The sequence below is a fragment of the Phascolarctos cinereus genome, unplaced genomic scaffold, assembly GCF_003287225.1.
Source record: "Phascolarctos cinereus isolate Bilbo 61053 unplaced genomic scaffold, phaCin_HiC Scaffold_4;HRSCAF=312, whole genome shotgun sequence".
NCBI lineage: Eukaryota > Metazoa > Chordata > Mammalia > Diprotodontia > Phascolarctidae > Phascolarctos > Phascolarctos cinereus.
The window spans coordinates 4246930-4260901 of NW_027555847.1; the positions used below are offsets into that span (position 1 = coordinate 4246930).

Consider the following 13972-nt stretch of genomic DNA (forward strand, 5'->3'; position numbering starts at 1 on the left):
GGTAATCAGAAGTAAATACTTCTGAGGAGGGACAGGGTCAAAAGAAAGAATAGAATAAATGGGAGGGCAGGATAGGATTAAGGGAAATAGAGTTAGTTTTTCACAACATGTCTACTATGGAAGTGTTTTGCATAACTGCACATGTATAACCTATATTGAGTTGCTTGCCTTTTCAATGAGGGTGGGTGGGGAGGGAGGAAGAGAGAAAATTTGAAACCTAAAGTTTTAAAAACATATGTTTAAAAAAAATGTTTTCACATGCTACTGGGAAATAAGAAATACAGGAGATGGGGTATAGAAGTCTATCCTGCCCTACAGGAAAATAGAAGGGGAAGGGGATAAGAGAAGGGGGAGAGATAGAAGAGACGATAGATTAGGGGAAGGGATATTCAGAATGCATGCCATCTTGGGGTGGGGGAAGGGGGGAGATGGGGTGAAAATTTGGAACTGAAAAATTTGTGGAAGTGAATATTGAAAACTAAAAATAAATAAATGTATATTAATAATAATAATAATAATAATAATGATAATAATAAATTTTTAAAAAATGTGTGCATTGCATGTTTCTTCTGAGCTACAATTCTGCCTCCTCTGATGAGGGCATGCCATGCTGGCCAGTCCTGTGCCGGTGCCTCCCGTGCAATAACTCCAAAGTTCTTCAGAGAGACCTAGGCAAACATAGGTTTGGCATTCGAACGTGGCCAGCCCACTCTCTGCAGCAGAGTTTGAATGCTCGGCAGTTTAGTCTGAGAAAGGACCTCAGTGTCCAGCACCTTCTCCTGCCAGAGGATCTTCAGAGTCTTCCTAAGACAGTTCAAATGGAAGTGATTCTGTTTCCTGGCATGGCGCGGGCAGACTGCCCAGGCTTGACAGGCCTACAACCACTGTGTAGACCTTCAACGTGGGAGGCGTGGAGGTGGTTCTCTCCAACACCTTCCTTCAGTGTCTCCCAAAAGCTGAACTGGCTGTGGCCATTAGTGTCAACCTCATCATCTATGTGGACAGCCCTGGAAAACATACTGCCGAGGTCAGTGAACTTATCCACAGAATTCAAAATTTCTCCCATTTGCTGTAACTGATGGTTCCGTGTATGGATAGCACCCTGCTGGCTGGTAGAGAACCTGTTTTCTTGGTGTCGACTATCAGTACGAGGGCTTGCCAAGTCCTTCTGGGGACTGCTCATCCACCTGTCACCCAGCTCTCACCTGAGGGTGTTCAATTAGATAATTATACAGTATGAGGGGGTAAACGGGAGAAGCAGCTGACACTTGAACCTTAGTATGCCCTTAATAAATCCTCGTCTCCTCCTTTCTTCTGCACCCCCCATTTCCACAACTTCTCCACTGTCACAACAGAACACGGCCACTCAGCACCTGTCTGGCGGGCTGCCCTAAGTAACCATCTCACAGGGATGAACCCTCTCTGACACCAGCAGATTCAGCTGCCGCAGCATCTTAGGAAATGCCTCCCCAAGAGCCTGCCCTACACTCGTGTAACCTCCGAGTACCTGGGATCACCTCAAGGAAGCATCAGACTATAACCCCACAGAAGTGAATATGTGAAAGTTGTTATTGGAATTAAACTAAGAATTAAAATCAGGAAATTCCAGTTATCAGGGGCCAGGGCATAGGTATTAAGAAACAATCAGACTTTATGATTGTGAATGTGGATATCATAAGAAATGAAAGGCTGGCTCAGACAACATAAAAGAGGAAATTAGAGAGAAAAATAGGAACAGCCCATCTCCAGCTCTACCAGGAAGAGCAGAGGACAGACAATTCCATATCGCCAGTAAGCAGTTTTCTGGTTTTAATCGAGTTTTGCAAAAATGCTTCTCCATAAGGAAGCACAGTATTAAATTGGTCGTCTCACAATCACTCCCTGAATTTGATTATCCTGCTTGTATAAGCTGACCTCTGACCTTGAGGCTTTTCCTGCTGTCTTCAATTAAACCATTATGCTGATTACCACAAGGGTTGAAGTGTAATGGCAAGCTACTGAAAATGATATAATAAATATTCCACAAACAGTTACTGTAATTGACCTTTTATTAAAAAAACTAATTACAGGGACTGATTTCCAGTACATCTCATTTTATAAAAAGTACTGTATATATCAAACATTTGTAATGAATCAAACGTCACTGTTAATCCCCTTGAAGAGCTGCTTGTTTATTTGTTTTTAAAGGGTTAGTTCCAATTAATAGGGCATATTCTACAAAAGAAAAGTTCCGTAATTGATTCTGGCATCAGAAAACTTGTTTAAAAACTGTCAAGCTTTCAAGAAGCATTAAGAAGGTTTTTATTGCTGTACTGCAGAAGAAAAGATAACGCTAGCACATTTTGTGTGACGGGCATTCTTTGGAAAAACTGTTAAGTATAAAAATCATCTTCTTAACTTTGAGGGTTGTTCACAGAAAATAGGCGTACTTATTCAAATTTCACATTGTTCAAGGACCACAGACAAGGCTCCTTGCTGTAGACATTTACATTTTAAACAGCTCTTTAAAGGAATAATATGCACTAACAATAATTATTTTCTTGCTATAATATCCGTAATTGAAATGAATAAAACATGGAAGACCAACATTGTCACACTGTGCTCCTCCTTAAAGGATGTTTAAAAAAGCACATATTTTGTAGCTCACTTGTGCTGAAAATATTCATGTGCATGAGAAGCTGGAAAAAAAAACACTTTTTTACAACATGATCAAAAGAAAGTTATAAATTTTCTTGAAATTGCACTGTTATTTAAAACACTTCCCCTCCAGTCAAACCCACTTCTCAGTACAGCTCGTTCCTGGCTGGCACAGGTGGTCAGGTCTAATTGGCGACCTGGGGAGGCCCTTCCGGGATGAGTGAAGTAAAGAAGGTGGTGACAAAGGACCAGGCTGAAGCCATGAGCCCAGGCTGGGGCCCAGCCCCGGCGTCCTCCCCGGCATCCTCTTCACTCTCATCGCCAAGTCCGTCATCCATCAGACGCTCCTTTCAAACCAAACAAAAACCACATTTGTGAGGGACTCGCCCAGTTCCGTTTTCCCTGGAGCCCCAGAGGGAAGACGGAAGAGTGTGATCTGAATAGAAAGGAAAGGAACCTGGGTGGCTGCACACCCCAGCCTTACGGAAAGAGGCGACCAAGGGTCCATGCTCGGGACTCAAACAGGGGAGGTGGAAGTGCGCAGGGGCCAGTCCTCACTGCCCGTTGTAACCTGCTGGCCTGCTCTAGCCTCAGGAATTAGGAGGAGAAAACTGAGCTGCCCTGGACGCAAGGCAGAATGGGAAACAAGTAACTAAGAGACCTGAGCTCCGGGCCAACATACCATTTCTTCAAGGTCTGGATTATTCCCATTCTGCCCATCGTGGTTCACATCGGCATTATTGGGGACCTGGAGCTGCCCTCCTTCTTGTCTAAAGGGAAGCCATCCAGCTTGGTGTCTACGCAGCAGCACAAGGAGAAAAAGAATTAGAAATCAGAAATGGCTGCACCATCCAACAGTGGGTGAAATCACCTATTCACGGGTGATTTCCTCGGGCAGCTAGGATCTGTGCCATGGCTCACGCCTCAGGCCACACCCCCCCCCCAAGGGCTTCTCCCCAGGAAAGGAACTAACTGTAGTCTGAGGGCCCATTTGTACTTTAAACTGTTGACCGGCTCTTTTGACAGCACATTAGGCCCAGGAATCTTCCGGAGATCAGTGAAACTTCAGAAACCACTGAAAGGTCACCTTGCCCACAAAGACTCCAAGCCCTACCTGGAGGGCTTGGTACTGAAAGCGCCATCTGCAAAGGGCAGACTTTGCCTGGCGCTCACCGAAGAACCTCAAGTCCTCAGCTGCTGCTCGTGTGGGCCAGGGCAGAAGGAAAGGGCACCCATCAGATAAAGGAGCTCTGATGGAGGGGGAGAGACTCTTTGTTTCTGCCACTCAGAGAAAGCCCAGGCAGGGCTCGGCAGGAGGCAGGGAACGTGCACACGCGGAATGAATTCTACTCACAGGTAGACCAGCAGCATGGCACCCATGACCATGATGAAGCGGCTGAAGGAGGAGTAGAAGTACACAATACTAAGGAGGATAGCGGCTCTAGAAAACGTGTACATCCAGTCCAGCCAGTCTCGGTTTAAGTCCTCCTCATTGACCACAGGGCCTCCCTGGGCATTCATCTGCACATTCGGATTCAGGGCTCGGTTGTCTGGCGCCCTGGCATTCGGGCCGGGCAGGGGGTCCTGGGCAGGGACATTGGCCAGACCGGGAGCCTGAGCAGCAGCAGGTCGGGCTGGGTCAGTATTGGATGTGGCCTGGGCTGAAACAGCAGCTTGACTGAAAGGATCAAAAGAAAGAGAATTACAAAGAAAAGTCACAGTACTTTGGCCTGTCTTCGCCTGAGGAGGGTCTACACACATTTCACAGGGAAACAACCTGTGAATAATAATAATTATTGTGAACTGTGAAAATAAGTGAAAAGTAATAATAACCACAGGAATAAAATTGTGGCCCCCACCCTCGGCCTCAAACTGATCAGGCAAGAAAACTGCACTGGCGATACCAGTGTACCCAAGCAGTCTGATGAAAATCCCCATCAAGCCACTCTCATTGGCAGAGCACTGGGTGAGGCGCTGATGGAGACCCCCAGTGCAGAGAGAGCACGGTGCCTTTCACTGAACTTACCTTGTAATAGTGGGGCCTCTTCTATAAATGTAAGAGAACAGCGAAAAAGTGCCCCTAAGGCCTAAGAGGAGGAAAACCACAGCCCACGGTGGGGCAAGGAGGCCATCAGTGAAGAAAGGGCAACTGAACTGGGATTTCAGGACAGGCTTCCAAGCAGAGGAATAGGAAGGAAAACATCGCAGACAGGAAAGAGCCAGAGAACAGCCACAGGAGAAAGCCAGAAGCATGAGATGCTCCCACTTTACCTCCCGGGCAAAAGGGACATCTTTGAGAATACTCAAGGACTCCAAGCAGAGAAGTGGCCTGACCAGCTCTATTTTCAAGGACGACTGGTGTGGCAGAGTAACGTACTACAGAAGATGAACTGGGCACCCAAGTTGGGGAAGTGGGATATGGACGGTGAGTCCACAAAGTAGACTAAGGAGACCTAAGCAGAGGACAATCAGAGCTCCCAAGAAGGAGAGGACAGTCAAGGGGAACTCGGCCAGAGAAGAGGCCATCAGATTGGGTAACTCAGAGATCATATCTACCCAAGCACCCTCAAAGCTATGGCAGACACAATCACTACATGCTCCTTAAAGAAATGAACAACGGAAGAATGGTCAGTGCTCACAGCGGGGCTGCGCCATCTAATAAAAGTGGCAATACTACCAAAATTAATGTACATGTTTAGTGTTACAGCAACTACCAAACGGACACTTTACAAGCTAGACAAAATAATGAGAAAATTCATTTAAAGAAACAAAAGATCAAGGATATCAAGAGAAATGACAGGGTAGGACTGAAGGGTAGAGCTTCCAGACCTAAAACTAAATTATAAATCGTCAAAACCATTTTGGTATTAGTTTAAAAGTAAAAAAGTAGATCATCAGAAAAAATTAGACAAGGAAGAATCAAAAATAACTGACTCTAATAACCCAGTCTGATAAACCTGAAGCAAATTACCTAGTAAAGAATTCCACATCTTAGGGCAGCTAGGTGGCGCAGTGGATACAGCACCAGCCCAGGAGTCAGAAGGACTCGAGTTCAAATCCAGCCTCAGACACATAATACTCACTAGCTATGTGACTCTAGGCAAGTCACTTAACCCCAACTGTCTCACCAAAAAAACAAAATACAAACAAACAAAAGAATTCCACATCTGATAAGAACTGCCGGGAAAAGTGAAAAGCCAGCTGGCACAAACTAGGTTTAGACCAGTCTCCTGGACCACATACCTCCAAAAATTCAAAACAGATACATGACCCGATTTATTAAAAACCATGTAATCAATGAGAAAAAAAAGTGGATCACACACCTTCCACAGTTATGGGCAGCAAATGAATTCTTAATCACATAAGTGACAGAGATGGTTACAAAAGATAAAATAATTCATTCTGATTACAATAAAATCACAAAGCTTTTGCATGAACAAAACTAAAAGAACTAGGATAAGGAGGCAAATAGGTGATAAAAACAGAAAATAAACCTCCAATAAAACTCTCTGATAAAAGTTTGATATACAAGACATAGGGAACTGGCAGACTGAAGACCAGAAGTCATTCCTCAATAGGATAAGAACAGACAGTTCTCCACAACAACCACATGAGAAAAGGCTCCACTCACAAAACCGTGAACTTACAACCCCCAAGCGAGGCCTCCCTGGGTCCGCTCAGCAGCGAGTGGCCATGTGGGGAAGTACAGGGCGCGCGGGGTTTCTACAATGTCTTGGTTGCGCCAGTTACTTCTGCTAAAATTTTTTAAATTCTTTATTATAATGGATGGCTCTCTGGGAAAGAGCGGGAGGAGGGATAAAGTGGAAGACGGAGGTACTGTGAAAACAAAAAAATTAATTAATTAAAAAAATAAAGAAAATGTCCATTAGTAACTTTGGAAAGAACCATTTCAATTGAGTGATAAGACTGAGAGTCAGACTGCATTGAGCTGATCTGATAACAGACAGAATGGGAGAAATACACATATGTGTATGTCTCTCTCTATGCATGTATGCAAGCGCCTACCCTCATGGGGGGACAACCTGAAAAGAACAGTAGATTCAGTGTAAACAGAAGGTAATCACAACAGGAAAGACACTGGTAGCACAGGGGGGAGATGGAAAGGGAGGACTTGGAAGAGACAAAGGGCGAGATGTGAGCTGAATCTTGAAGGAAGCTAAGACAGCTAAGAGGCAGGGGTGTTGGAGCCGAGAATCCCAGGTTTGAGGTTGGGAGATGGAGAAATACTCCGGGACTTCTCCCCCTGAAACTTCTTCATCCTCCAAGATCACTTCACCTCTAGAACTCAGACCTGAAAGATCACAATAGCCCAGAGGCTCACACCGGTCAGTCCTCCTGGCAAGTGGGGCCCACCCTCCCTCAGAGAGGAGGGCAGAGTCCCAAAATCTCCCTTTGAGGAGCCGGCCTGCTAACCTAGGCCTGCCATCTCTTCACTGCTTACAAGGCAGGCTGCCTTCTTCCTTTCTCCCCTCTCTTTCGACTGTAAGCTCTTTGTATGCACACAGTAGGAGCTTTAAAGGATTGCTGACTTAGTGTTGCTGGGTAGGAGAGAATGTGGAGGGGAATAAGGTATAAGAAAACTGGAAAGGGAGGAAGGAACCAGGGTATAAAGAGCTTCTGCTCACAGAAGATTTTATATCTGTGGTGTTGGGGGGCCACTGGAGTTGACTGAACGAGGGAGGGTGAAGATATTATTAGACCTGCCCTTCAGGAAACTCGCTTGGGCAGCTGTGTGGAAAAGGAACTGGAGTAGAAGAATACCTGAGGAGCAGGAGACCAACCAGGCGACGACAGTCTAAAAGCGTAAGATGGGAGGGCCTGGGCCTGTGTCTGCAAGGCGGCTGCGTGCAGAAGATGAGGACAAAAACGAGACGCAAGACAATGACAAGGCAAACTTTTTTGGGGGGGTGTTAGGCAATTGGGGTTAAGTGACTTGCCCAGGGTCACACAGCTAGTAAGTGTTATGTGTCTGAGACCACATTTGAACTCAGGTCCTCCTGAATCCAAGGCCAGATCCCTTATCCACTGTGCCACCTAGCTGCCCCCCAAGGCACACTTTTGACAACAGATGGGATAAAGGGTGAATGTGGACGAGGAGTAAAGGATGATGCCAAGGATGCAAAGCGGAGACTCAGCAGGGACCCAGGGAAAGCTAAGCGGTTCTGCTTTGTTGCGTCTGAGCTTGCTCGATTGAAGAGGTCCAAGAGGTGGTTGGTGAGGCCAAACAGGAGCTCAGGAAAGAAAGGTAAGGGTTGGGCAAAAACTCCTGGCAATCATTTGCATAGAGAAGATAACTGAACCCATGGGAAGCTACTGTTACCAGGCAAGATAGGACAGAGGAAGAGAAGGCCCAGGACAAAGCCTTGGGGAGTAGCCATGTTTAGTGGGAATGACCCGGATGAGGATTCAGTAAACAGAGACTGAAGCGCCACCACCTGAGAAGAAGAATCAGGAGAGAAGTATTGTGCAAACCTGGAGAGAAGGGATCTGGATGATGACTGGCAGTGCCAAAGGCTCTCTGCAGAGAGGCCAAGAACGTTGAAGGCTGAGAAAAGGTCATCAGACTGGGCAATTAAGAAAATAATGGTCTCAGTGAGAGGGGGGAGTGGGAGGGAAAGAAAAATCGTTTTTGCTAATTGAAAAAAATAAACCTTAATTTAAAAAAACAGAGGTCATGGCTAACTTAGGAAAGAATAGTTGTTTTAGTTGAATGCTTTCAGAATCAAGTGAAAGGAGAGAAAGTGGAGACAACAACTGAAGATGCTTTCTCATGGAGTAAAGACACAAAAGGGATAGAAAGACAAGAGAACCACGGCTAGTAGAGACGGCTGGCTCGAGTGAGGATTTTAGGATGAAGGCATCAGAACAGCAGGTAATGGTGGGGCGAGATTAGAGATCAGCGAGCTTCACAATGAGGGGCACAGCCTGCTAGAGAAATGGGAGGGGACGAGACCAAGAGGGCGTCACGGAGAAGGGCCGCCCTTCATGGGAGGCATCTGAGTGGGGAGAGATGAGGAAGGGGCAGCTCTTGGCAAACTGTCTTTTTTTTAAAGTGGAATACAAAGCAAGATTCTCAGGTGAGAGGAGAAAAAGGTCTGGAAAAGCCACTGTGGTGAGAGGGAGAGTGACTCAATTAAGGAGGTATGAAAAGACTACTCATATGGCAACTAGATAGTGCACTGGATACAGCACCGGCCCTGGATTCAGGAGGACCCGAGTTCAAATCCGGCCTGGGACACATAACACTTACTAGCTGTGTGACCCTGGGCAAGTCACTTAACCCCACTGCCTAGCCAAAAACAACAACAACAACAAACAAACTACTCAGGTGCAGAGAAGGCCCAGTTGAGATAATGTAATGAGGAATTTCAAGAGAAATTGGGACTTGAGATGGACCTTCAAAGGCAGATACAAATGAGAAATACTGACAGCAATAAGGAGGTTACGGTGCCTAATTTACCTTTTTGGAATGAATGAACCTGCAAAAATTCCAGGTATAGGGAAGGGCATGTTGTACAAGCAATGGGAATTGTAAAACTATGTTTCTGATTGGGACAAAGGCTCTCCAGAGGAATGAATGGAGGGAGGTCAAGGGGGTCAGGTGGGCTGGGGTTAAAACAAGGAAGGGGTTAGTTCTGTGCTTAAACATGGCCCAACTACATGGGAAGTACCGAGTTCCTTTCAAGGGGTCACATCTGAGGAAGGACAGCCATAAGGCGCCCCATGTCCTGAAGGATGACCAGAATGGGGGTCAAATGAGAAACGACATTGAACAAAAGCTGGTGAAGGAACTGAGGAGATTTCTTTAACATGGGGAAGAGAGCACAACTCGTTTCTTCTGGCCTGTAGGATCCTCTCTTGTTTACCTGCTTGGAGGAGGCCTATTCAGCTCAAATGTCCACCTTCTCCAGGAAGCCTTTCCCAATCTCCCTAATGCTAATGCCCTCTTCTGTTAACTGTTTCCAACTTATGCTGTATGTATCTGGTGTCTGCAGTTGTCTGAATATTTTGTCTCCCGTCAGACTGTGAACTGCTTCCTTGAAATCAGAGACCATGTTTTTGCCATTCTCTGTATCCCCACAAAACACCTGGCATCCAGTGGACACTTACTCAATGTTCACTGTCTGACGGACTTTTTCCTTCATCTTTTCTCTTGTGTCTTCCCTCCCTCCCTCCCTCTTTGGGGTCCCACCCCCTCCTACTGCTACACGGACACACCAGGAAGGCTGGGCAGCTGGGCAGTCTCAACCTCTTCCCATTGGGAGGTGTGGCGTTTAGCTGAGCTGGGTCACTGTCCTCAGTAACAGTGGACACAGGTTTCCAGTCTTGTGCCCATTAAGTCCACTGTTATGTGTCCCCCGCCGTGGCTCTGAGAACGCTACACAACTTGTCTTCTGTCCTTGCCCAAGTCTTCCACCCATCCTCCCCACTCTCCTTCCCATTGTGGAGTTGGGCACAATCACTGTTGGATTCTTGAATCTTCTGCTGCAGCCAGGCCCTGAGTCCCAAGTCTTAGTGCTGTGGGCCTGTGACACTGGTTGAAAGGTCAGAAACCTAATCGAAGTTCTGAGCAAGGATTTTACCTTGGTGGAGGGGGTAGTCCCATCTTCTCATATTTTATTTTATTTTATTTTCAGCTGGTGCAGAATTCCTTTCTTTTGAGGTTTGGGATTGGAGAAGTTTTATAAAAAAGAAACTATTCAGCCATCTTACTGGCCAAGTAATTTGGAATTTAAAACTTGGGAGATGACGGCTGTCTTCAAGTAACTGAAGGAAGTCGTGCACCAAAGAGACTCGACTTGTCCTTTTTGGCCCCAGAAAAATGTCAGAAGGACTGGCAGTCCCAGGGGCCACTCTCAACTCAACTGGAGGACAAGTATCCTCACAACCAGCATGCACAGGAAGCTCCTTGGGGACAGTGCTGAAGGAGGCAGCTGCTGCTCGGCCCTGGCTGGTTCTCGTGCCCTCGAAAGGATGCTCCTGACGCTCTACATGCTCCTAGCTGAAGACTGTTTCCTCGTCTCTGGAATGGGGAGAATGCTAACCGCAGCAGTGAGCTCTCCGGCTTCTCATGAGGCTCAAACAAGAGCCTGGACAGAAGTGGAAGAGCCTGGCCTGGCTGGAGAGTCAAGTATACAAGGCAGAAAAGAGCGATATCCCGCTCTTCACAGAGCTATCTCCGTGAAGAGGTGCTGAGGGCTGCAAGGCCCCCATTTCTACTTGGATTTGACACCCCAGCTGGAGGGGACAGAGAGCCAGAGCAGGGTTCAAATCCCGCTTCCGGAATCCTGGCAGAGCTGGGGATGCCAGAGAAGAAAGAGCCTGGCAGTGGTGAGTGTGAGAATTCAGGCGGAAGGTGACAAGTGCCAGTTAGAAAAGACAGCGGCAGACGTGATGGAGGCAGGAATCACAGGACTTGGCAGCTAAGTGGTTACAGGGGTCTGGGAGGAGGAATTCATGTCTACGGCCAGGTCAAGTGACCACGACATGGTCAAGCCATTCCTAGAAGGAGGGCAGCACTAATGAGAGCCACCCTCGCCAACCCACTCTGTGCGTTCCCTCCTCCTGCTACAACCTGCCGAGCACCATGAAAGAGGAGTCTCCTATCCCGTCTGTACTCTCCTCAGTGAGCTCCTGATCAACACTTCTTCATCTCCTGTCGAGGGTGGATGGAGAGGACAAATGGCAAGGACTTGACCTTGGGAAATACTGGACAGTCAGGGAATAGGAAGAGAACAGATAGTCATCATGGAATGCAGAAAGAGAATCAGCAGGCAGGAAAATCAGGCTGGCCAAATGGGGCCCGCAAGAAACCCCTTCATGTTGGTGGACTGGCCCACATCTCCCTATAAATCCGACCTCGTAGCCACTCTAAAAACACATACTCACAAAAGAAGTCTCTTTGCTCTCTTTCCAGGGGCCTAGGAGCTCGAGCCCTGTGGACCTTGGGGAGAAGGATTCTAGGCAGGAGATGGCAAGCAGGCCATCAGGGAAGGCCTGAGAGGTCAGGGTCTTTGGACACAAGTCCAGGGGAGAGCTTTGGACTTGAAACTCGGCCAGACTAAAGCTAAGCTGTGAATCTACTCCCTCCTCCCTTCCTGGCCCACCACGGTAGTACTGGGGGGGGGGGAAGAGTACTATCTTCCCCTCAACCTTGTTAGACATGTTTGTATGTTTGTGCCTGTTAAACTTCTGAAGTAAACATTCTGCTGTAAAAGCTAATCTGACTCTAAGTGGTCAAATAAAACTAAGGTGTCTGGACCCCTTAAAATTGGAGAAACACAAATGGTAGGAGCTTGAGTCACTGGCAGAGACAAGACACTCCCTCCCACCCCCTCCTGAGACCCAAAGAACCCTGGGGGGGAGGGATAGAAATGTAAGTGGCTTGCGGGGGGGGGGGGGGAGGGCCATGGGCAGAGTAATCATTTTTAACTATAGGGGCTTCATCTAAACTAAAACTTGGCCCTTCAAATTAACAGGGAATCTGGGAGAGTTTCTCTGACTGGGATTTCTTTTCCCCCCCATGTTTTCTTTACACAATGGGCCACTTGACAATTCTGGCCAGGCTCCAGTTGGACGGCTCATGCATGGAAGGGATAATTAAGGATTTTCCACCTAGGACAGTTTTCTCCTCTGAGAGAGTGGGTGCTGCCTAGTTAATCGCAGGTCCTAAATTCCTGTGATTTGGAAAGCTCCAAGTAGACCACTAGTCATCTAAGACAGGGAGCCAATTTTCTCTGCCTTTGCTTTTCATTTTGAGTTGAGAAAGGCCATTTGAGTTCCAAGTCTGGTACCTGTAGATAACTAATGTCAGCAATAATCTTTAGTAAACTTTGTGACGTTCCTTGTTCGTGGAATCTGCGAAACTCTGTATTTGGGGATAACTGTGATTTTTATCCGTCCACGGGGCTGGCTACAAACGATCATGCTACAATGAGCGTTTTAAGACTCTGTACTATATGGCACTGGGAAAGTAAATAAAAGAACACTGCTTACTGTGCCCTCCCAGAGGGCTGTTCTGACTGAGGCCAAGGGCTGTGTTCAAGATGCACCCTGCCTATCTGCTGGGGACAGCAAGTTTTCCCAATGAGGAATGAGAACGTAATGGGAACTTTAGCACAAGCCCAGATCATCGGCAGCTATGTGGGAAATGCCAAAGACCTGCTTCTGGGAGAAGGCATTTTGTGTTGACCTACCGTGGGGTTGGGAGCAGCCTCTTTGCAGTAGGTGCACTTTTTTAATTCTACCTGAAGAAAGCACAGGCTCCCCCTCTCCTTTGCTGTGGACTTACCACAGTGAGCTGGGGGTGGGGTGGGGGGGCTGTTCCCTTCTGCTTAGGCCTTGTGGCCCCAAGGACTGGGCTTGGGGTTTGGGGTTTGGGTCTGTTTCATTCATTTTTTTCAGTTCTAAGTATAGACATGGGGTACTCAACCCAGAGTCTGAGCCATGATGACCTTGGTACCCAGGATTCTAGGCCACATAGAGGCTGCAACCAGACCACTGGAGTCCCTGGACTCAAAGGGGGAGAGGAGGAATTGGACTTGAAATTGGGTAGGACTGAGGCTACGTAGGAATTGAGTTAAAAATGCACCTCTCCTCCCTAAAGCCTGAGGGTGAGGGGAGGTATAAACCCCCCCCCCATGGTGCTTTTACATGTTTACCCATGATGCCTCTGAAGTAAATATTTCTTTGTAAAAGCAAAAAAAAAAACCCTAAAAACAAATAAGCAAATAAAAAAAAATCCACAATCCAATTCAATGAAGCATTTATTAAGCATCTACATTGTACATGTAAGAGGAAATCTGACATCCCAGAGAGAAGCCAGGCCTGGGTTTAGGAAGATGCGGGCTCCAGTCTCACCTCTGGCTTTGTCAGTCACTTAACCTGTCGCCACCCCAAGCAACAGACCACGGGGTATAGGGCACTGCTAGAGGGAGATCCTCAAACCGAGTTCCCAAACATTAACGAAATCACAGGCCTAAACACCAAAAACAACATGTGGAGGGCACTAGGGACGAACAAAAAACCCCAAGTCACTTACCTCCTACTGAAACAAGACAAAGGGAGGTGGGGAAGGAGTCCTCGGCCCCTCCTTAACCATCCCCAGTGTGGCATGGGGTCACATGCCAGAAGGGCCTAGTCCAGTCCACAAACAATCTTCTAGAGGTAACTGAAGGCTAGTCTAATCCCAGGTCCTAGGGGTTCCCTGAAGACAGTCAGGGAGCACACTGGATAGAGCACTGGGCTTGGAATCAGGAAGACTCATCTTCCTGAGTTCAAATCCAGCTTCAGACACTTAACAAATGTGAGACCC

The 13972-nt window shown here is 47.1% G+C and overlaps 1 protein-coding gene across 1 annotated transcript in view; it reads right to left on the bottom strand.

The window, feature by feature from the left end:
- Nucleotides 1-2034: 2034 nt before the first annotated feature.
- HERPUD2 (HERPUD family member 2) overlaps nucleotides 2035-13972 on the bottom strand; it is a 40005-nt gene continuing 28067 nt past the window's right edge. The window contains 3 exon segments of the mRNA XM_020964408.2: nucleotides 2035-2984; nucleotides 3320-3434; nucleotides 3992-4315. Coding sequence (XP_020820067.1) covers nucleotides 2823-2984; nucleotides 3320-3434; nucleotides 3992-4315 — 601 coding nt within the window. The 3' untranslated portion in view covers nucleotides 2035-2822.